Source organism: Zerene cesonia, chromosome 7 (assembly GCF_012273895.1).
Source record: "Zerene cesonia ecotype Mississippi chromosome 7, Zerene_cesonia_1.1, whole genome shotgun sequence".
Lineage (NCBI taxonomy): Eukaryota > Metazoa > Arthropoda > Insecta > Lepidoptera > Pieridae > Zerene > Zerene cesonia.
The window spans coordinates 6,738,764-6,759,861 of record NC_052108.1 but is presented as its reverse complement, the minus strand read 5'-3'; the positions used below and the strand labels follow the sequence as shown (position 1 = coordinate 6,759,861).

The 21,098-nt window shown below is 33.3% G+C and overlaps 2 protein-coding genes across 5 annotated transcripts in view; one reads left to right on the top strand and one right to left on the bottom strand.

The window, feature by feature from the left end:
- Nucleotides 1–248: 248 nt before the first annotated feature.
- LOC119828330 (adenosine 3'-phospho 5'-phosphosulfate transporter 2) lies at nt 249–3,428 on the top strand. Its single transcript, XM_038350451.1, has 6 exons — nt 249–368; nt 473–990; nt 1,451–1,677; nt 1,968–2,194; nt 2,577–2,758; nt 3,170–3,428. The coding sequence occupies exons 2-6, from the start codon at nt 698–700 to the stop codon at nt 3,345–3,347; spliced, it is 1,107 nt and encodes a 368-aa protein (XP_038206379.1). The 5' UTR covers nt 249–368; nt 473–697; the 3' UTR covers nt 3,348–3,428.
- A 389-nt stretch (nt 3,429–3,817) lies between these two features.
- The window catches only part of LOC119840742 (tyrosine-protein kinase Src64B), a 50,307-nt gene continuing 33,026 nt past the window's right edge, over nt 3,818–21,098 (bottom strand). For all 4 annotated transcript variants that reach the window (XM_038367465.1, XM_038367466.1, XM_038367467.1 and 1 more), the window contains 6 exons: nt 11,045–11,129; nt 8,650–8,787; nt 7,068–7,278; nt 6,469–6,722; nt 6,016–6,203; nt 3,818–5,676 (listed from right to left, as the gene is read on the bottom strand). In XM_038367465.1, the coding sequence (XP_038223393.1) occupies nt 4,942–5,676; nt 6,016–6,203; nt 6,469–6,722; nt 7,068–7,278; nt 8,650–8,787; nt 11,045–11,093 (1,575 nt within the window). In that variant the 5' untranslated portion in view covers nt 11,094–11,129 and the 3' untranslated portion in view covers nt 3,818–4,941. The remainder of the gene's footprint in view (nt 5,677–6,015; nt 6,204–6,468; nt 6,723–7,067; nt 7,279–8,649; nt 8,788–11,044; nt 11,130–21,098) is intronic.

The following is a 21,098-nucleotide window of genomic DNA, read 5'->3' as shown; positions in this document are numbered from 1 at the left end:
TATTTTAATAGCCATATTTTTATACACATCATTTTCATACCATGTTTCATATAGAATGAGTGTGCCAAGACTAGATGTACATGTTCCTTCTTGTGCTTATAGTTCATATTTTAATAATTTACGTACTGATAATACTCTAAGTCACAGAGATAGAAGGTCAATTTCCATGTATATTAATCTACTCTTTGGCATCTTTTGGCCCTTTTCTACAATATGCCTAAGATGTCAAATTCAGTTGTCTTGCCCCTTCGGACTTCTTTCGTGGCATACACGGCTTTTAAACTATCAGTTTGATTTGACAATTTGACAATTTACTTTTGAAAGCTAATTGTAATTTGTACGATAAACGATTGTAGTGACAAAATATGGTAATCGACAAATATGAAATAATAAAATAAATTATAAAAGTAAAAGTTTTATGTCAGTTAATAACCTTTTAAACTGAAGGTCTTATATATATTAAAATTTTCAGGTTTTGTCATTAACATCGAATGCCGAATAGTACTTGTCTTGAAATAGTTGGTCTACAAAATATTTTTTCCCACCTATACTATATATATGGTGATATAGGTGAAGCCATTAACAAAGAGAAGAAGAAGGAAAAGACTATTTATTTATTGAAATCAAAACGCGTAACATAATAATGTTGTGACAATAGATACAATCATAATATTATATTAAAAAATATTCTGAAACCATGTCATCCCCAAAGGAAACTGTAATAAGAATAGAAGATCCTAAAAATGGGGGGCAAAAATCAGAAGTAAACATTCTTTGCTTCGACATAACTAAATACAGTATTGTAGTACAATTTTCGTTGAGTTGCTTCTTTGTATTTACGTTTTATTTAGCGTATGGATATTTTTTGGAACTTATATTTGCTAAACCAGAAGTGAAACCTGTGAGTCTTTATATAACATTTGTTCAATTTTTAATTACAATGGCCCTAAGTTATGTGGAAGCATCAATAAGGAATCCAATTAAAAGGAAGTAAGTACATTAGTATTATCTACATAATTATCTTTTTCATTAAAATTCTGTATTGATTTCCATTTAAATGATAAGCCTCGAATTAACTTAACAAGATAAATTGTACATTATTACATCTTTATTCATACTTTATGTTTTTGATGTACCTTTTAAAACTATCAAATCCATTTAGAATTATTGTTGTATAGTTAGCATTATTGCTCATACCCTAAAGCTAACAGTACTCTAATTATTAATGTTTCTCTCTAAATAATGAAATATGAGTTTTATTTTGTCTCATGAGCTTTCTTCATGTTACAAGAGTTTGTTATTATAAACCTTTTGCCTTAGAAACTGCGAGATCAATATCTGAAATTCTCTATTGAGTGTTGGTAGTATATGATCCCTAATAGCTATGCTTGTATGTGCACCATGGGTGGTGCCAGTACTGCCATTCTCAAGGAAAAATTAAATTTTCTAGGGTTCCAATAAGAACATATGCTGTTCTGGCTGCTCTAACTCTGGGTACAATGTCATTATCAAATTTAGCTTTGAGCTATCTTAACTATCCAACCCAGTTGATATTCAAGAGCTGTAAGCTTATACCAGTGATGATTGGCAGCATCATTATATTGGGAAAGAGATATGGTTTTCTAGATTATGTTGCTGCTATTGTAATGTGTGTGGGATTGACCATGTTTACTTTAGGTGAGTTAAATATTTACTTAAAAGAGGTAAATAAAAAGAGATGATTATTAAAACATGATTTATTTTATGGCTAAGTTAGTAATCACCCTTCTGTGCCTTGCAAGGTTAAGAATAAAGTGATAAAATAAACTATCTCATGTCTACATAGAAGTTATGTGATATATAAAAATGTTATTACCCTATTATTTATGTCATAATTTGAGCAGTCAATCATAAAAACACAAGCAACACATTGGTTATATTGGTTGTATATATTTTTTAAAAACTGTATTATCTTTGTTTATTTCCAGCCGATTCAAAAACATCACCAAACTTTGATGTAATTGGTGTGATTGTGATATCTCTGGCACTATTATGTGATGCAATCATTGGCAATGTTCAAGAGAAGGCAATGAAGCAGTTTCAAGCAACAAATAATGAAGTTGTGTTCTATTCATACGCCATAGCTAGCCTATATTTGCTAGTTATTACTGGAGTTAGTGGAATTTTAAAGGATGGATTTGTTTACTGTTCACAGGTTGTTTTATAATGTTGCGTTTAAGTATAATTACAAATGGGTATTATAATAAATCCTCAAATGTATTATTGTATGACCAAAAGATTTTGAGTATACACCCCATAACACACATTTTGTATAATAATACTTATAAATACATTTGTTTCCTTATATCTAGTTGAAGAGATATACAAGTAACCCATACTAAAATTTAAGAGAGGGAGTAGAGGTATAAGAAAGGAGTTTCATCTATAGAGTTGATATAACCAATTTAGAAAATTCTTCTACAAATAGAAAGCTATAATTTCTTTTAAATTATTATAGCTTATTTAAAATCCACATGCTTTATTGGTTTTAATCTCAGATAACATTAAGTTACTTAAGTTTTGATGTAACTTTCCAGGAACCTACAACTATGTACACAAATATTTTTTTCCTGAGTGTTTGTGGGTACATGGGATTACAAGCAGTATTAACGCTCGTAAGGATATGTGGTGCCACTGTAGCTGTTACAGTTACTACTATGAGGAAGGCACTGTCTATTGTCATTTCCTTCTTGCTATTTAGCAAGCCATTTGTTTTTCAGTAAGTATTGTATCTTGTAAACACTTATCAGTGTCTCTTACTGATACAAGTAATAACAACAAACGTAAAAATATTATAGATATGCTAGAAATTCTAGCAAAATATTTTGTGCAGTATGTATATTTTTAAAAGCTACCTACTTGGAGCATTGATTTTTTTGAAAGATAAATACTACATTTCTACATTAATTGTTTTGAAAGAAATAAACTAAGATGTAGGTGTAAGGTTCAGGTGTTGCATACAAAACACTACTGAATTGATTTGACACTTTTGTAACACTTATGAAGCTTTGCAAATGGTAAAGTTGTGATATATAATAAATTGGAAAATTTGTCAAAGAACATAATTACCTAAGTAAATTTCAAACCTGAGCTAGTAAATTTTAAGTTTGTGATATAATTCTTTTTTCAGGTATGCCTGGTCTGGTATGCTGGTCGTGTTGGCAATATATTTAAACCATTATAGCAAAAAAAATCCCAATTATGTTCCTAAACCAGTTGCCAAATGTTGGCAATACATGCAATCATTTTACCAATCTGAATACAGATATCTTAGGATTAAGAGTAAAATGTACACAGACACTGTGTAGTTTGTATTGTAGATAAAATATCTAGAGAATTAGTGAGAATTTATTTATATTATATGTTATTAAATATAAATTTAAAGGTCAGTCATTTATGTTATTCTTTTGTAACCCAATAATTTGTATGTTCAATTTTATGAATAGACATTTTATGTTTTTACTTCAGTAACTGAAACGAAATGAATGAATTATTGTTTTGTACTTGTTTGTATTATTTTCTTTAGGAAATTTTATTGTAGTGTAAATAAAAATACATTTTATATATCAATGACATTTATTTCATTGTATGTACAAAATCTTATAAATGTAATCGTTTTCATACAAAAGTGTCCAAATTTAAAGTGTTTCGATTATTTGGAATGTTAAGACACTATTTCTCAATTGATCTCATAAATTCTAGAACAAGAACGATAAGTGATTAAAGCATCCTCAATACTTTTGAAACGCAAAAGTAATTGTATATTTGTGATCAGTCGGAATTTTAACAATTTTTTTTTCATTAAATTTATAATACAATTTTGCCATATACATGTTGTGAAGGTTATTGGTCAAATAATTAAAGTTACACAGGTCACAAAGTCTAATTATGCTAAAAATTAAATACGCCTCCTTCAACCATTTGCACTTAATGTACAATAATTCTTTGGTATATGGTCCTAAAGCTATGTTCACATGAAACATTGGCCCCTTTGCACATTTAAATTCAGTATTTAATATTTGGACCAGTTTCATTTAGACATTGTTTTCTTATATTTGAAGGTATTCGCAAAGGAGCCCATAACATTCATTATTGGTACAATCAAATGATCTATGAAAACGTTACAAAATGTCGCAAATTATACTCTACAGTTCACAAATCAACAATATTAACAGGATTTACTATTTTTGGACAGGTAATGTTTGTACGCAATATAAATACAGGATTTTGTTATGTGCAAATGTAAAAATATCATCTATGGAAAAGAAATAGAATTAAAATATTTATGATGCAAATAATAAAAGTAAAATAATTCATCTTTTAAACCAAGTAATAAGTATGTAAAGATAATCTTGCACTTCCAAGTTTCAGTCCCACATAAATAACAATATAACATCTGCGAATAAAATGAAGGTAAACGCGTCTAAGCGTAAAATCAGATCATTTACAATATGTGATAAAAAATATCACACAACTTTAGAATATGAAAATATCTAGAAAGTTCGTTTGTCTTATTGCTTATGATCAATGCAAAATAACCCTACGTGCTTAAGCTACAATTGATAAATAAGAAAATAGTTTGCACAACTATAATTATTTAGAATTACTCTCATGGACATGATCCGTGCGTGTGTTAGCCAATTACGAATAAAAAAGCCGACCAATAATGAAGCTCACACGTTCCTGTATTGTTCACGCTCAAGTATAAAAATACTAAAAATGGGAATTATAAGCATGTGTTAAACGTTCGTATAAAATTACAAATGCGTTATAATTCCATTTATTCGCTAAGGACCCTACACAATCTCACACAGTCCGTTCCTACAATGTCTTGTATAACACGAAAGCACATCACTATTCCCAACGCACTAAGGAGGTTCACTATCCAAGTTTATCACAGCACTAATCTTGAACTTCTCTGTACGGTATCTCACTGGTCACTGTGAAGGATTCGAAGTAATGGTTCAGAAATTCGAACGTCGGTCGTTTTTCTGGTATCGCGTCCCAACATTGCAGCATCAACCTGTATATGTCATCGGGTAAGTAATGGCCGACCGGTTTTGGCATTCTGTAACCCCTCTCGACCTGCTCTATAACTTCTTTTCCGTGAAGACCTGGGTAGGGTATTTGGCCATATGTGAATAGCTCCATTAGCAGTATACCATACGACCAAACGTCGCTTTTGATAGAGAACCGTCCGTATATGATAGCTTCAGGGGCCGTCCACTTGACTGGGAAGCGAGATCCTTGTTTGGGGCAATATTCATTATCTTCTATAACTCTAGCTAAACCGAAGTCACATATTTTGGCAACATTATTTTCACCTATTAAGACGTTTCTGGCCGCTAAATCCCTGTGTATTAGCAGTTTTGATTCTAAATATTCCATTCCGGAGGCAACTTGAGCGGCGATGTAGACTAAGTCTTCGAAATGGAGGGACTTTCCTTCTCCGTTTCTAAGAAACTCGAGTAACGAGCCTTTGCACATATATTCTTGGACAATGTAAACGGGCTCTTGTTGGGAGCACACCGCGTATAGCGCTACTAATCTTTTGTGACGGAATTTTTTCATAATGGCAGCTTCTTGTAGAAATGCTTGCTTGGACATTGTTCCTTCTCGAAGAGTTTTTACGGCAACCTGAAAATATTTATAGATTTTAATTTGTAAAGACTACAAAACAGTTATTTGGAAGAATGATTTCATTTCAAATTTCTGTAACTCAATCATAATTTCAGGTTGAATTTAAGCAAGCTTAGTTAACTAAGCGAAGTCATGTAACATTTCTGTTATAATTTTCCAACTACGTGGTAGTTCAATTTATTCAAGTAGTTCAATATATTCATAAAATAACCACTTTCTTCCTGTCCTGACCCATACTTTCCCCTCTCATGTAGTCTAGTACTAACCACGGTACACAGCCATCACTAGATGAGCTGTATCTGCGAGAGCGGTTTCCCCCCCTCCCCCCCCACTCACCTCGATGCTGTTGCACCACTTGCCGTAGTACACCTCGCCGAAGTTCCCCTGGCCCAGCTTCTTGATGAGCTGTATCTGCGCACGCGGTATCTCCCACTTGTCGCGCAGTTCTGGTCCGAGGTCCCACATCTGCGGCTCCGGCTTGGGGCAGGGCCGCGCCAGCACGTGGCACAGGCCTAATGCGTTCCCTGCAATGTGAGTATCGTTATTTTTATTAGCTGCTTTGATTTACTGTCCATCAATGGGTATGGGATGTAGAAATTTTCTGATTTTATCTCGTATCTCGTTGAAAATAACGTAAGGATAAGGTCGTCAAAGGACTAATAATAAATTTATAGACCCAAAGTAGATATATAATAATTGGCTTAGATGTAACTGTACAATGATTAGTATAATAATGACTTTGCAATCATTAAAAAGATACCATTAAAAAGCTTCTAAGCAAACACTCACTTGTATATGACATGACCAGCGCTGGTAAACTCGGGAATGTCTGGTTTGTGGCTATATAAAATCCTCCATTGTCCAGGGGTTTTATCTTATAATGTTTCACATGGTAGCCTCTGCCCTCCTCCCAGTCTTTGACACTGAGGCTGAACCCGTGCGGGTTGTGTTCCGCTGGACGAACTAGAAATGTGCCGCGGGGATTGCTCTCAGCCAGGAGTAGTTTGTCCGCTTCTTTCCGGGATACGTGGGGAAAGAACCAGCTGTAAGGAGAGATTAATGCTTTGGAATCATATGTCTTGGACATTGCATATTGTAGAGCGAAAAAAGAAATTTGAAATGCATGAGCGTGCGAAATCCTTATCTATTTCAGTAGGATTGGGCTTTGCATATTTTTATAATTTTCGTGTATTCGTGTATTTTGATACAATGGTAAATTCTAAATCTAACAAAAAGTGACTTCATCTTATTCTTCATCACCAGGTTGAATAATTAGTCTGTATTAGAGAAAGTGAGACAATTTAGTTGATTCTATTTTAAGCTTTATTATTTAGTTTTTTTTTTTTCAATTATATTGACTATTGCGTCAACCGTCAAGCAATACTCACTCTTCACACTCCACGGAACTCTCCTCGGCCACGAAGTTGGCGGGCACGAGCCCCTCGCGGCGCGTGGTGAGGTGCAGCACGCGCCACCAGTCCGGCTCGGCGTCGCTCAGCACCTCCATGCGATCGCCCTTCCGGAACGAGATGTCGGACTCGGCGCGCGCGGTGTACGCGCACAGCGCCTTCACCACGCGACGCCCGCCGTTCGATATACCTGGATTTTATGAATTCTCATATTTTTTTGCATCTTAGTTAAAATAGCTCACTATTTATCTGTTCTTCTTGGTGAAGTATGTCAACTCTCAAAATACTACTACTATTTATCAAACGACATTGACACGTTTGCATCTTTGTGAGTTATAGGCTTAAAGGTAATCGCATCCTGTGTGCTTCTTACTATTGTGTGTTAATTGACACCGAAGTTACTAGATAATCTCATAAAGTTACACAAATGATGCGTGGCTGGTCTTTGTTTAAGAAAAATTATTTTAAAATAATATTTATTGGTTTGCGGTTACAGGAGTGAAAATTGAAAAGTTACTTAAAATATCTTATCTCTGTGTAGCTAATATGACGTGAAAATTAAACGAGTATTTTAGACTATTTTTCCGACCGCGACTTTGTCCGCGCGGTCGAAATTCCGCGATCGAAATGAGATGTTTTAACGCAGTGAATAGTAACATATATCACTCTCTACTCCCTCACTTTCACCAGACCCAATATAGATATAATAAAATCGGACCATTGCGATAGAAAAGAAAGAGAAACAAACTAACGCATATTTGCTTTAATGCTAATTAGTAATATGGCCGCACAAGACCCGAACGTTGTGAGATTTTTTTTTGCGTAATGCGTGAACAATTGTTGGATTCGGTATCGACCTAGTAACTCTGCTACCTACTTATTACATGATATTTTGAATGCATAGAATTTAAACTTCTACAGATTTATTTTATGTATGGCTTTTCCATCCCGACTCAAGACTTTAAGCGTCATGCCAATTGTCCAATTGTTCAATACATACAATACATTGCATAAAATTTATCAAAATTTTTAGAATATAAATGAAAATCGAGACTATTTTCAGAAGCCAACAAACAAAATAAATCTATTTCTAAAGCCATTTCGTTTCGCTTCAACGATACGTGCATATTCATGAATCTTAAGATTTTACCATAATTTAGGTCATCTTTAATTTTGCGAATGCAGTTCGCATTGGTCGAGACTGGTTTATGTAACTGTGCAATTATGTGGCCGGGATAGTTGTCCCAATTTTAGAATCAAGTATCTTTTATCACGTACTTATAGTTAGAATTTTGTATCAGCATTAGATTTAGACTTAAGAGGTTTTAGGGAAAATTCATACTTTAGTACAAGATGCAATTTTCCCCGAAAATTTCCTTTTTTTTTAGGGACATGGTAAGGGATACCCATGAGGGCGTTCAAGTTATAAATCACGAGCATCCACTTGATTCGATATCTTTGTCATAATATTTTCAACGCTAACTAGAATAATAAAAGCGAGTAGACACACAATAAAAAGCGCTTATCACTTTGCTATTTCCGAACCTTTTACGATACTTACATGCTCCAGGATTGCGCGTGCGCACGATGTCTGCCGGCCTCCGCGAGACAGCGCGGTTGTTTGGTTCGCCGGTGTATCTCGTTTCCAACGATGGACATGCTGTGAATCCTGCCTCGTTCTTCTTGTACGCTGGATAAACTGTAATGTAACAAGAATCTGTAAGTATTTTTAAATCAACGAATTAAATGAGGCAGTATATTAAGATATTATTAAAAACTGATGAAGGATGTTGTCTTGCAAAAAATTAATTAGTCAATCGCCTATCAATTAATTAATTAATATATAAACAGATAATACATAAATTGATCTCCTATTGGGATTCCGATAACATAATGGTAATTAAAATTATGGAAATAACTGGTTCATTATTTGTGAATTAGTCTAAAATCCTTCTGCAATCAAGTTTATTAGATATGCCAGGATATAATCGGGTCATTAAATCTTGACTTGCACTCAAGTTTCTAATCATAATACACAATACAAGTACTTCATAGTGATTTACGTAATTCTAGTGATAAAGAGTATTATCTATTTGCTTGTTTTTGGGTTATCGTTAAGGTACATTTTAGAAAATATTTAGCGATACGATTTTAAAATGATTTCCGTGTTAACAATGTGAAATGAACGATAAAAACAAATAAATAAATAAACGTGTTACATAAACGTATGTTAATAATAACATCAATGGATCAGTAAATAAAAAGTGCGTCATTTCGATAATATAATGACATCATCATATTTTATTTCTTTACTATGAAAATGTACCGTTATAGTTTTACTTGGCTTATTTCAATATTTACTATTACTAATTACTATCATAGAATGAAATTATTCATAATGATTCTTCAATCATTGGCGTAGAACTTTAATCAGATATGCCTCTTTAAGTGATTGCTAAACAGGGACCCCATCGTCGCCATTCATCGCTAACAAAGATAGCAATGAACCAGAAATGGCGACAAGAAACTGGAACGCTGCAATATTCAGAAGATAGTTCGTGAGATGAGAGTATTGATACTACAGAGGCTACTTACACTTGACTGGGCTTTTATAGGTCTTTGGCCTTCGTTCAACTTTATTATCGCAAATGTTAATGATAAACAAAGATTGATGTAGGCTGCCGACATAAAATAATATTTCCCTAAGCATATTTTTGCCCCGCCAAGCAGTCACTTTTAAGTGAAGCACTTTGAGCTTTGACATAGCGCTCGTTATAGAAGAATCAAATAACTGGAGGCCATTTTTTCGAGGTCAACGCTATTTTTGTATTATTAAGAGATACGAGAGATATTTTAAATGCAAATATTTTCTTTTAATCAAAAACCAGGTTAAGACTATTTAGCTACGAAATTATGGATACGTGATTCGTTTACCGCGTGGAAAGGCGTTTTTTTCTTTTAAGTTTAAATTCTAATGTCCTGTGTTAATGAAAACTAGTAAAAAAACATAAATCGGTTAGTTATTTTACTTGGCTGCATCATAGATGACCTCAAAGCGTGGTAACACGAAAGAATTAATAAGCAAACATACGCAAAACGAGTTAAGTGGGCAGGCTAAAATATCGTGCGAAAATATCTTTGGCATTGTTCTCGAGTGGAAACGGTTTCCGTTGAGACGTTGATTCGCGGTGTTTAACTCGTATGATTGAATATTCTTCACTGACGTAAATTATAAATATTATTGTTTACGCAATATTGATGAAATACCGGGATTTCCAAGAGTATTTCGTAGCAGTGTAATTAAAGTTGCGATGTCAGTCCGACTATTTTAGTATATTACATCGTTCCAGACTACATTATTGAAAATAATATAACACAAACACTGCTCTAGACACGTTAAACACGGGTTTCAATTCTGAGCTGTCTTCGAATTGCGAAGAAAAATCAAAGGCGTCGAGGCGTTGTGTAAAAGACATTTCAATTGTTCAACTGTTTATAGATAACTGACACAGGTTGAAACATTATAATGAAAAGCGTACTTTTAAGATTGTGATCTTATTATATTGTACCTACGAACCAGCTCACGACATAAAAGAAAATTCCAGACGCAAATAAGCTATTCGGATTACTGAATGTTTACCTGAGGGTCTTTACCCACAACATTGGTAGCATTAGAATAATTTCAACGAGAACCGCAAAGAGGATTATTGCTTGCTCTTACAAAGTAAACAAATGGGAACTCCCTTAAAACCTTTGCCATCGAGGGCATCCGGTCTCTCCGCAAAAATAAGTAAGTAGAAAAATAAATTATAATTAAGTACCTACTCGTGTTTGGTAGGTATTTAGCTAAATGTTTAGTGTTATGTACAAATCTGTGTCGTAACTGACAAATTTGGTAAACTGTCCGTATAGAAATATTTATAAATAGATGTATCAACCGGAGCCACAGCACTTACCCAGAGGTCTGTCGGGGTCGTGACGGCGGCTGCAGCACTTGTTACCCATGGCGCGGCCCGCCCGCTACGCCGCGCCAAGCTGCTTCTGAAACAAATAGACAAGCATTATTTAGCAACATCATCATCATCCACCCATTAATGTTCCCGCTGCTGGGACATAGGCCTCCTATGAGAGTTCAGGCCAATCTTTTTTCCTTCTAGTAAATTCTTGAAAATCTTATAGTGAATGTATTTTCCGAGTTTTATTATCTTAAGAATATTGATTCCCGATTGGAAATTGGATGGACGTGATACAACCGTAGTTTCAAAAGGGGAGAAAATCATGAAACTAAAATTTAAAAAAACCTCATTGCAAGCTACTTTTTAAAAATATGAACAACGGTATATGACAAAATTGAAAAGTCATTCTATATGTACCTAAATGGCAAATATTGAGCACGGCTAACGTTATCAGTATTTTGCACGTGTTTACTTCAAGGTTTATTAAAACATCATATATTTCGTTCCATATTACTTTCCTGTTTTCCTATAAACAAACAAAAATTCAATAGCACACATATTAAATGTACACATAAGCGTAGTTTACCAATTTATTTCCATTACAATAATAAATACGAGAATAATCGATTATTAATATGTATTCGGAAATACGTAAATTTTTAATTCTCTATTGTTAATAAGTAATAACTAAATAACTGGAAAAATAAGTGGATTTTTTATTAGATATCTCTCGAGTTAAATTTTTTGGTGGGACTTTTCGGTAGGATCCTGAAATATAAAGCTACTGAAGAAGTAGTTCAGAACGTACAACCAGTATTTGACAATAGTGCCCAAATCGTTAATCCTAATTGCGTTAATCATTCTTATCAATTTGTCCCGCTTATCGTTGTATCAACAACTGGTTCCCACGACACTGGCAGATAACAGTAATGCCGATACGTGATCGGAAACGGCTCGATCGACAGTGATTTATGTAACTTTATCAACTTTCCGTTTCAGTCAATATTTAAGGTACGTATCTGTAGGATACATTCCGAGACTCATCTGATAAATGAGATAAGTTTTGTAAGCTCTCCTATATTTGATGTGGACTCGTCTATCATTTAAGTTTCTTTCTTACTGAGGATTTAATAGTAATCATTGTTCATCTAACTTTCTAGTCATCCAATTTGTTTTCTTTGTCAAAAAAAAAAAAAAAATATAAATATTAAAGTACCATTTTATTCTCGTTTTTTTTTTAAATGTCAAGCGCGATTAATATAAAGGGATGAAATGTAAATGTATGTGAGATTTAACAGAAAAGCTTTATTTGTTATTTAAAATGAAACAAGCAAAATAAACTAAAATAGCCTGGTGCGAGTTAAAGTATTTCGAGTGCAATAATAGTTCGGAAACTACAATTAACGATAAAGCAAGCATTTTACCATTGAAACTTTCGCGGTTTTGAATGAAATAAAATTCGATTTTTATTTCAATTGAAGAGTTCCTACCTAACTACGATAAACCTTGACCCTTTGTGTTCAGTTGAACTGATCAGAATCTTATTTTCATAATATACACATTTTATTTTATTACGGCCGATATTTCTTGCTATTCAACAATTTAAAAAATTCAAGGCAATTCGCATAGCATAAAAATATAAGAAACTTGCATAACAGTTTTTAATAAACGAATTTTGGCTTTTATTCGTTATAACTTGTACGTGTATTAATCTTATGAATAAGCTACGTCATTTATCATCGTTGAATAATACATTTTGTCGTATCAATTTCACTGGTCTTTATTACTTGTTAACTTACATTTAATTTGTTATCTAAAAGTGTAATCGCTATCTTTAGTATCTAGTTTACTGAGATGTTGCCACAACTACTTACATATAACACAGCTATTTTGCAATCTCTATAAAGAAAATTGGTATATATCGTGATAGAAACTTACAATACACGTACACTAATTAAATTAGTTACTTGAAACGTCCCATACAACGATTAAATAAAACATTATTCTGATCCTTTGATTCTTTAACTCTTCAATTAATTACGCAACAGTGAACTATATCCATTGTGCCTATATTCACAACAAAACGAGCTGGCAAAAGAATTTCAATTAAGTCACCCCACCGATGAAAGGCTGATAAATCACGTAAATTTAAAACGCCATAATCCTTGTCTGGGATTCATGTCTGCGTGCATCGACACATCGTATAAAATACCGGACGCTATTGTACTTCAATGACACGTGGAATGATTATTGATAAAGTAATCGTAGCGGTTAGTTCATAAATGGTAGCAGACTATAATATCATTCATATCGTTAGCGACTTGGAAAACTTTCTTTATAACCTTACATTTAATAGAAACATTTTGCAACAATACATTGGTACGTACATGTGATTTTTCTTCGCATTAAATAGTGGACTTAAAAAAACAAACCTAATAGCTTATTCACTCCGACTCGTTTCAATACGTTCCATTCAAATAATCAAATCTTAGTGAGAGCTTTCCAAAAACTTTGTCAAAGGTTCGTTATATCATCACAATGAGCCAAAAAGACAATATGTAAACAATACAATTTAATAGCTATATTGTTAACGAAAAACATAAACCGCCTACAAATCGTCATAACTAGACCACATTAAATATTCAGATCACACGGGATCAACTAGCTATTACTGCTACTACTAGCTTTCACCCCGTCAAAAGTTATGGTAACAAAGCCAAACAAAATACATTCGAATTGATATCCTCCTCCTTTTTAAAGGTCGGTTGGAAATATATTCGACTGCATATAATTTTTAGGCGTTACTCAACATTAAACTTGAAGGATAGAGATAGAGAATATGTATTTAAGATCAATCCTTTACTAACAACGAGGCTACTCGAGCATGAAACATTTAGTGTACGTCCTAGCCGGATTACGATTGGCATTTCCATAGTTTTCTTTATAATCAAGAAGTCAAATAATATAATACTGTTTTGTATAAATTACCGGACGTTATTATACTCGACACGTGGCTGTATTGACATAACTTTCGTCTTTGTTCGACACGAGTTTCTCGAAAACTTGAGCCTGCATTATTGGTAAAACATAAGCGTAGCGTTGCGTTCATTGTACGAGTATTCTGACTAACAGATCAATTTATGTACTAATTTTCGGAATCCAGTTTTATAATTTCATTGAAATAAGATAACATTTACATTTCTATATTTTTAGATACAATTACATAAGGTAGCAACAAAAAATGAAAGTAATAAATTTATATTACTTAGTGTACTAAAAATATTTATTTAAACTCTGTTATTAATTAAAGATTTTTAGTTATATTTCGTAAATTTACGTTAAAAATGAAGTGTCTTCAATTACAATTGCCAAGAAACGAAACGAGTCTGAAACTAGGAACAATCATCGCAACAAAAGGACTAATTAAGAACTTGCTATGTGACCGTAAGGAAAACGCGGATAACTTTTATTTAGACGCCGAGATTTTCAGGATAAAGATAAGTCTGTAATGTTCAGCAAATATTTGACCTAGTTTCTTGTACCCTCGTAAAAGATAAAGCGATAATTGTCTGATCTGATCTGAACCACTATAATCATTATGCCTAAAATAGTTTAGTAATTTAATCCCTGTTTTTTTTTTTTGTTAATAAATAATTATTCTTGGATCAGTAGAGATGTGACTGTGTTTAATCACAGTCTACATTTTGATCACAATTATAAATCTTAAACAAAGGTTATTTATTTGAAAAATATAGTTATCTGAAATATATAATACCGAATACATCAGCGACCCTTTGTCTCTATAGAGAGAAATCAAGTCACAAAGGCCCTGCATAAATTAAATGATATCAAAAGTAATCTTCTGTCATAAATACGAAGATTATTTATACAACCATAAGGTTTAATTGTGTGTACACAACTGTTCTCCTTAGTCAATGCAATAAGGACTTCCAAATTAAAAGTTCTTGTAAGATCCTCGAAGAAAGTTAAGGTGGTCTCGGAAGCGGGGGACGAGACGCCCCTACCACTTGTTGACGCCAATCAATAACATCACCATCGCTACGTTGCTCAAGCAGACGTATATAATCCTGCATACGTACCGAATTCATCAACTTAATGTATACACCTTCAAAGGAAATTAGTAAGTCTATCAAAATAATAAAGACAGTTTAATTCCACTTTGTTAAATAATCGAATAAAAGTATTGAACTAGTAAAGTTAAATAAACAAAATCCTCCAACAGCTATTTGTACGAGGGTGTAAGTAATAAAAGGGCTTAGCTGGGGTCTGTCCAAACAAACCGTTGATAAGAAAATAATCAATAGCGAAACCGAACATCTTTAAAACATTTTACGAATACAAATTTACAAAGGGCCTTCTGTGTTTCAACATGGATCTAAATTGCCCAATTTAAACCGTTTTGCAATTGAAATTTCGGCGAATGGAGTGAACTTCGATGCCCCTCGCGCATGATCCAAAAGCGGTCGATAACCCGTGGGCGGAATCTTGAACTTGAACCACAATACAAACGTGAAAATGCCAATGTTGTTATCTACAATCTTAAGTAAGATATCGACAAATCTGTTGACAATATCATCAGTGGAGTGGCCTCTTACAGTGACGGTTTCCAGAAGTAGATTAGTTAAGTGATAAAGGAAATTGCCAGAGTACAGTCACAATGACATCTTTATACATTACTTGGCGAAATAAAGAAAACATTTTATGAATGATGCAAACCTAGACGTTGTTTTGTTAAAAGCTTTGCTTTTACAGGTGATGAATTTCTAATTTATGAATCCGGCAGGCTATTTATATTCATAACAGGACGAAAATACTCATGCTGAAGAAATATTTTGGTAGCTTAGTAATTATAACATAAAAAAACATACAAAAATTGTGCACCTTATTTAATTAACACCAATTAGTGAATATGAAAACATTGAGTGTATGCTGGTCGTTAGTTAGTTTCCACACGTTGGTTTTGTTGAACTTGACAATGATTTGTATTTAGAGGACGTCGGACGCCCGTCAAGCGCAGCTGCCTCCAAGACAATAGCCTGCACTGAATGCTGTTATGATTAACGTACTAACTCAACGGGAGCTTTGGAGTGAAATGTGTCGTGTAATTAGAGATCTCAACAACAATGCTGCAAGTGATACTAACTTCTATCTTCACCTCCCACCCAGTTATGTACAGGAGATAAATATTCAATTATTTTCCCAAATAATTTGATAAAATATGTTGTCAAATTTTACCTTTAGCATCAGAGATTCCTTTATCGAAGATATCGCCATTATAACTCCATAAGCGGTAACATAATATTCCATGTTATAATCTTGTAACGTTCGATGAATTGCAGAGCCGGATGCCCGTATTGCTAACCCTACTACTTCCTATTCTACTATCTTGCATCGATATCCTGAAACCTATTTAAGGATGGCAACATATCCGTTTATGATTAATGTATGCTGTTGTCAAATGTTATGGGTGTCTCTTGCGTAAGTAAAAGTACCGTGAATGTTTGTTAAGAACGTATCACTTTGCAAAATAAATTAATCTAAATATATACTCCTTTGCGAATATGTATAAATCAAACATATCTGAATAATCTTACAAAAAAAATTATTGTCCATAGTAATAGTAGTAGTGTTCGGTTTTGAGTGACAAGTGTACTTGACATGGTTAAACAACAATAACAGCAAAAGAAAACACATAAGTACTTATAAATTATACTATAGGATGGGATTACATTGATATCTAATGTGTTATTTAGTAATATTAACAGAAAAAAAAGTTATGAATTGACATTGATCAATATTCAATCCACATATTATAATTACAATAAAATACACATCGTTGCTTGACTGTAAAGGAACATTGTGACGCACGACCGTGAAATCATTAGAGCGAATAAATGCAATCTATAAGCTGGTTACTAAATAGGGAAACATTCAGATACTGCACATGCAGGAAGCGTATAGTTACAAATGTTTAGTATCTCATCTAATACCAATGTGTAATAAGCCTTATTAAAACTCAATACACGCTTGGATGGCATTCTGAAGGTATTACGAGACGCTTCCCGCCGGAAACCACGGCTGTGAGAACCTTGTTAATGCGTTTACGGAGACCCGATTAGTTAAAAAGATCTACGTTTAATTCGTTGTTTTAAGACGTAAACGTAATTAGCTCAGTATTTTTCTGGACATATTTAAGATAGAAATTTATAATGCGCTAGAAACAGATTTCAATTTGATTATTAACTGATTGTTTTGTTGCGATGATATGTCAACACATCTGTTCTTCCAAAGTATATGAATCTTAGCGAGAAGGCAAATCATTGTTCCAACCAACGATGTCATGTTACAACAGAACACCTTATCAAATGGAACATGACATTTCTTACATAATCCAAGTCGACTTGTTTGTTTGTAAATGGCAGCCGCGTAAAAACAAAATACGTTTTTCTTGCGCCGCACCGTAACTCTCGAGACAAAAATATCTCGGACATTTCCACATAATCCCCTCGGTTTACGCAATATCCGTTTGAACCGTGCGGACTTTGGTATCTTGGGTACAATAAAAAAGGACGATTTAAGAAACCGTATGACTTCTTTAACAAAAATATTGGGTTACCGTGTCAATTGTTATCTTTTTCTTTCATGATACTCTGGTCAAAATCATGAAAGGAGTGACCGGGTCCGTCGTCGTGAGGACATTGATTAAACAAGCAAAGGTTCTGCGGAGATTTTAAATAGGTTGGGAGATAATTATTGGGATGCAATATATATTTTGGTATGATTTTACGATGTTCTGAATCCATTGCAGAACATGCAAGATTTGAGTTATAGTATCTCAGTGGGATCGGAAGTGGAAATTAAAAAAAAAACCAGTGAGATTTTATTTAAAGAAATACGATGCTTTAAAACTGAAAATTATAAAAGAGAGTGTTAGTCCCAAATACAAATTCAAATATGTTTTGGAAATCCTAAACAAAAATATGTAAAAATAAAAAAATAAATGAATTGGGAGTTGAGTAGGATTACGACACAATTATTAGAGAATTTTGTACGTACACGTAGTGTTTTCTTAATAAACAGTTAGCTTTACAAGCAGCTGGTTTCTGATTGCTGTCGGTCACGTGTTCAAGAATCTAATCTTGTTATTGCCACGTACCTACAACATTTGTAAGGTTTTACATGAGATAAAGGAAGAAGTCATAAAACTATTAACTACGGCACTATGTTTGGCCTTCACGACCATTCTTACTACGAAATATGCATTAGATTTATGTAATGCCAATATTTGAAATTTGCACTTAAATTTGCAAAATGTATTGATATTAGAGTTAAAAAAATATCCATATCATCGAAGTAGAACACGTGCAAGTTAAAAAACGAAATATTGGTTATCACGTCTTAGAGATACAAATAAAGAATACAAGATGAGGTGATAACTAGAGCACTTCGTTATTCACAGAAACTTTCATAACACAGAAGTATGTGACACCAAGAAAATAGTAATTTCGCGATCAACATCGCCGAAAAAGATCACATTTCGAATATCTACATCGTGACTAGATTAAAAAATGAAGTCAAATAAAGAAACTGTATTAACATTTTCAATACAAACCAGACACAACCTAAACTCAACATGAGACAAACAATATAACAACATGCAATAATTATAGGAAATATCTATCAAATAAGGATAAAAACAATTTTATTAAACATGTAAATATTGCGCTATATGTATTCAAATAAGATTTTATTTGGTGAATACATTTCCTTAACTGGCTGATTAAAAGATATTTAGTTAACTCATTTCCTTGTGTGTGGGATGTTTATGTCTTAGAGCGCGCATGTTTACAACATCAGCAAAGTATTACTGTTTATCAAAACATACGCAAGGTACAGTGAAAAGTTCAATATAACTTTTAACGGTTACATCTAATTCAAACTCTTTAATTACTATCAATAGAATTCGAGAACGTTTCTTTTGAATAGTTCCTTCGGTAATTATAACGATTGCATTAAAATAATATAATAATAATAAAATAATAAGCTTTTGCCCGCGGCTTCGCACGCGTTAAATTCGGACTAGTTTAATAAATGTTATTATACATTAAATGTACCTTCCTCTTGAATCACTCTATCTATTAAAAAACCCCATCAAAATACGTTGCCTAGCTTTAAAGATTTAAACACTATGTAGTGATAATACATTTATTCGAGCAGCTATAAAGACTCAAAGTGTTCGTAAAAAATCTGCTTAAAAACTATTTTGTACGTGAAATTAAAATAAATAATAGAAATAGAGTCAACCGCATATGAGTATTTGGAATTAATATCTAAACTAATTAACAGGCCTTAAAAGTCAGTCAAGAGATAGAATACATCTTGAGACAAGTGAAGAGTTTTTTATCTGATGTTAAACTACTTTTGCTTTCTAACTTTCACCTTTTATTTATTATCTCTTTAACTCTTTGAAATGAAACTGCAATAAATTCATACAAATTGTTTATAATGCTGCACGTCGGTATTAGGTGTACGTACGAGTATACTAAAAATATTTCACCAATAAATATAAATATTTAATATATATTATGTTGTATGTAAATAGGTTAATGTTATCATGACGCAAGCTGTGGGAACGAAGGGACTCCCGCAGCACTGTTGAAATTAGAATGAGCTTATACGAATTGCTTGAAAACTAACAATAAATTGGAGTTTAAAAGGTTAATAAAATCGCTCTAACATTTCGATAGTATACGGTAAAAAATTTGCATATTGCCATTAAAATTTAAAGACCATTTTTTATATTAATTGTTCAATTTAATGCTATAATTTAGGAGCGATTTTACTAAGTTTTTCTAGGTAAATAATACGAAATAATATAAAAACAAATCTTTCGTCAATGCAGGCCATAAAACATCTGTTAGTATGTCACCGCAATACAAGTCACCGTAATAAAACCGCCTTTGTCTTGGAACTCTAACTTACGTCATAAAATTACGCCGAAGTACAATTTGGCATGCAAATCGTATTCGCTGCTCTCTTAACAATTCGTTTAGCAGGGAGAATATCAAAATCATTAACATCTCACGGTAATGCGGGTATAAGAAACAGTAATCGGTTGAAAGTCTGACTGTTACTGACTACCATTTTCTATAATTGGATACATCATAAACAACTTTTTTGATATAACTAGAATGCTTTAAACAGGATATATTGCACCAACATTATCTGTTATATGGAAACAATTTGACCGTGAAATAATAAATGTAGATTAGAAACTCAAAATCGTCGTATAGAAATCACAATTAATCACACCGTTTTTTTCAAGTGCGCGGTACGTGTCTTTGCATTTTCTTCAAGAATAAGTTAATTTTTTTCATACGCCTTTGGAGCGTGTTCCGCTCGGTTGTCAAAATCAGGCTTCCATACACATGTTGAATGGTGTCAGAAAGCGAGTGCGCCCTCCTGTCGCCGCTGGTCACGTCGTGGGGCGCTAGCGATCAATACCGCAGGGCTTCCCTGTTCGGCTTTACCCTAAGGCCATGAAACCGTTCACCCGACTTGCTCACGGTGCAATTCAACTAATGTTTACTCTAAAACAATGCAGATACCCTGTGAATGGCTGCGGTTATTGGTTCATCGTTCACATCTGTTCTAAATTGTTGTAAAGTTCCTCATACGTTCAATATATTGTCATCGTACGTTGTAACATACGTTGTATATTGGCACAGTCTGTTTTGTATTAGTAATTCGTATTGTAATTGTAAAGTAATTCCTTCTATTGTAATTCGCTGTTCATGTAATCTATGCAGTTTTAATTCCTTATATGTAGCGCACAATTACGTTTGCAGAAGCTGCAATCGATAATTACATTATCAGTGGTAATTTTGTTCACTCTGAAATGTAATCGAAATCACTCACTGAAGGCGGGAAATAAAATCATTGCGAAACAGCCGATATTTAGATTCTACCTAGTCTTGCCATAAATATTGTAATAAAGAAAAAAGAAAATTGTTAACTGCAAATAACATTTATT

Bases quoted from the DNA above. Each gene is read 5' to 3' on its own strand.
- LOC119828330 (XM_038350451.1), top strand. From the start codon at position 698: ATGTCATCCCCAAAGGAAACTGTAATAAGAATAGAAGATCCTAAAAAT. The intron at 991-1,450 runs GTAAGTACATTA...TAAATTTTCTAG, and splicing joins AGGAATCCAATTAAAAGGAA to GGTTCCAATAAGAACATATG. The intron at 1,678-1,967 runs GTGAGTTAAATA...GTTTATTTCCAG, and splicing joins ATTGACCATGTTTACTTTAG to CCGATTCAAAAACATCACCA.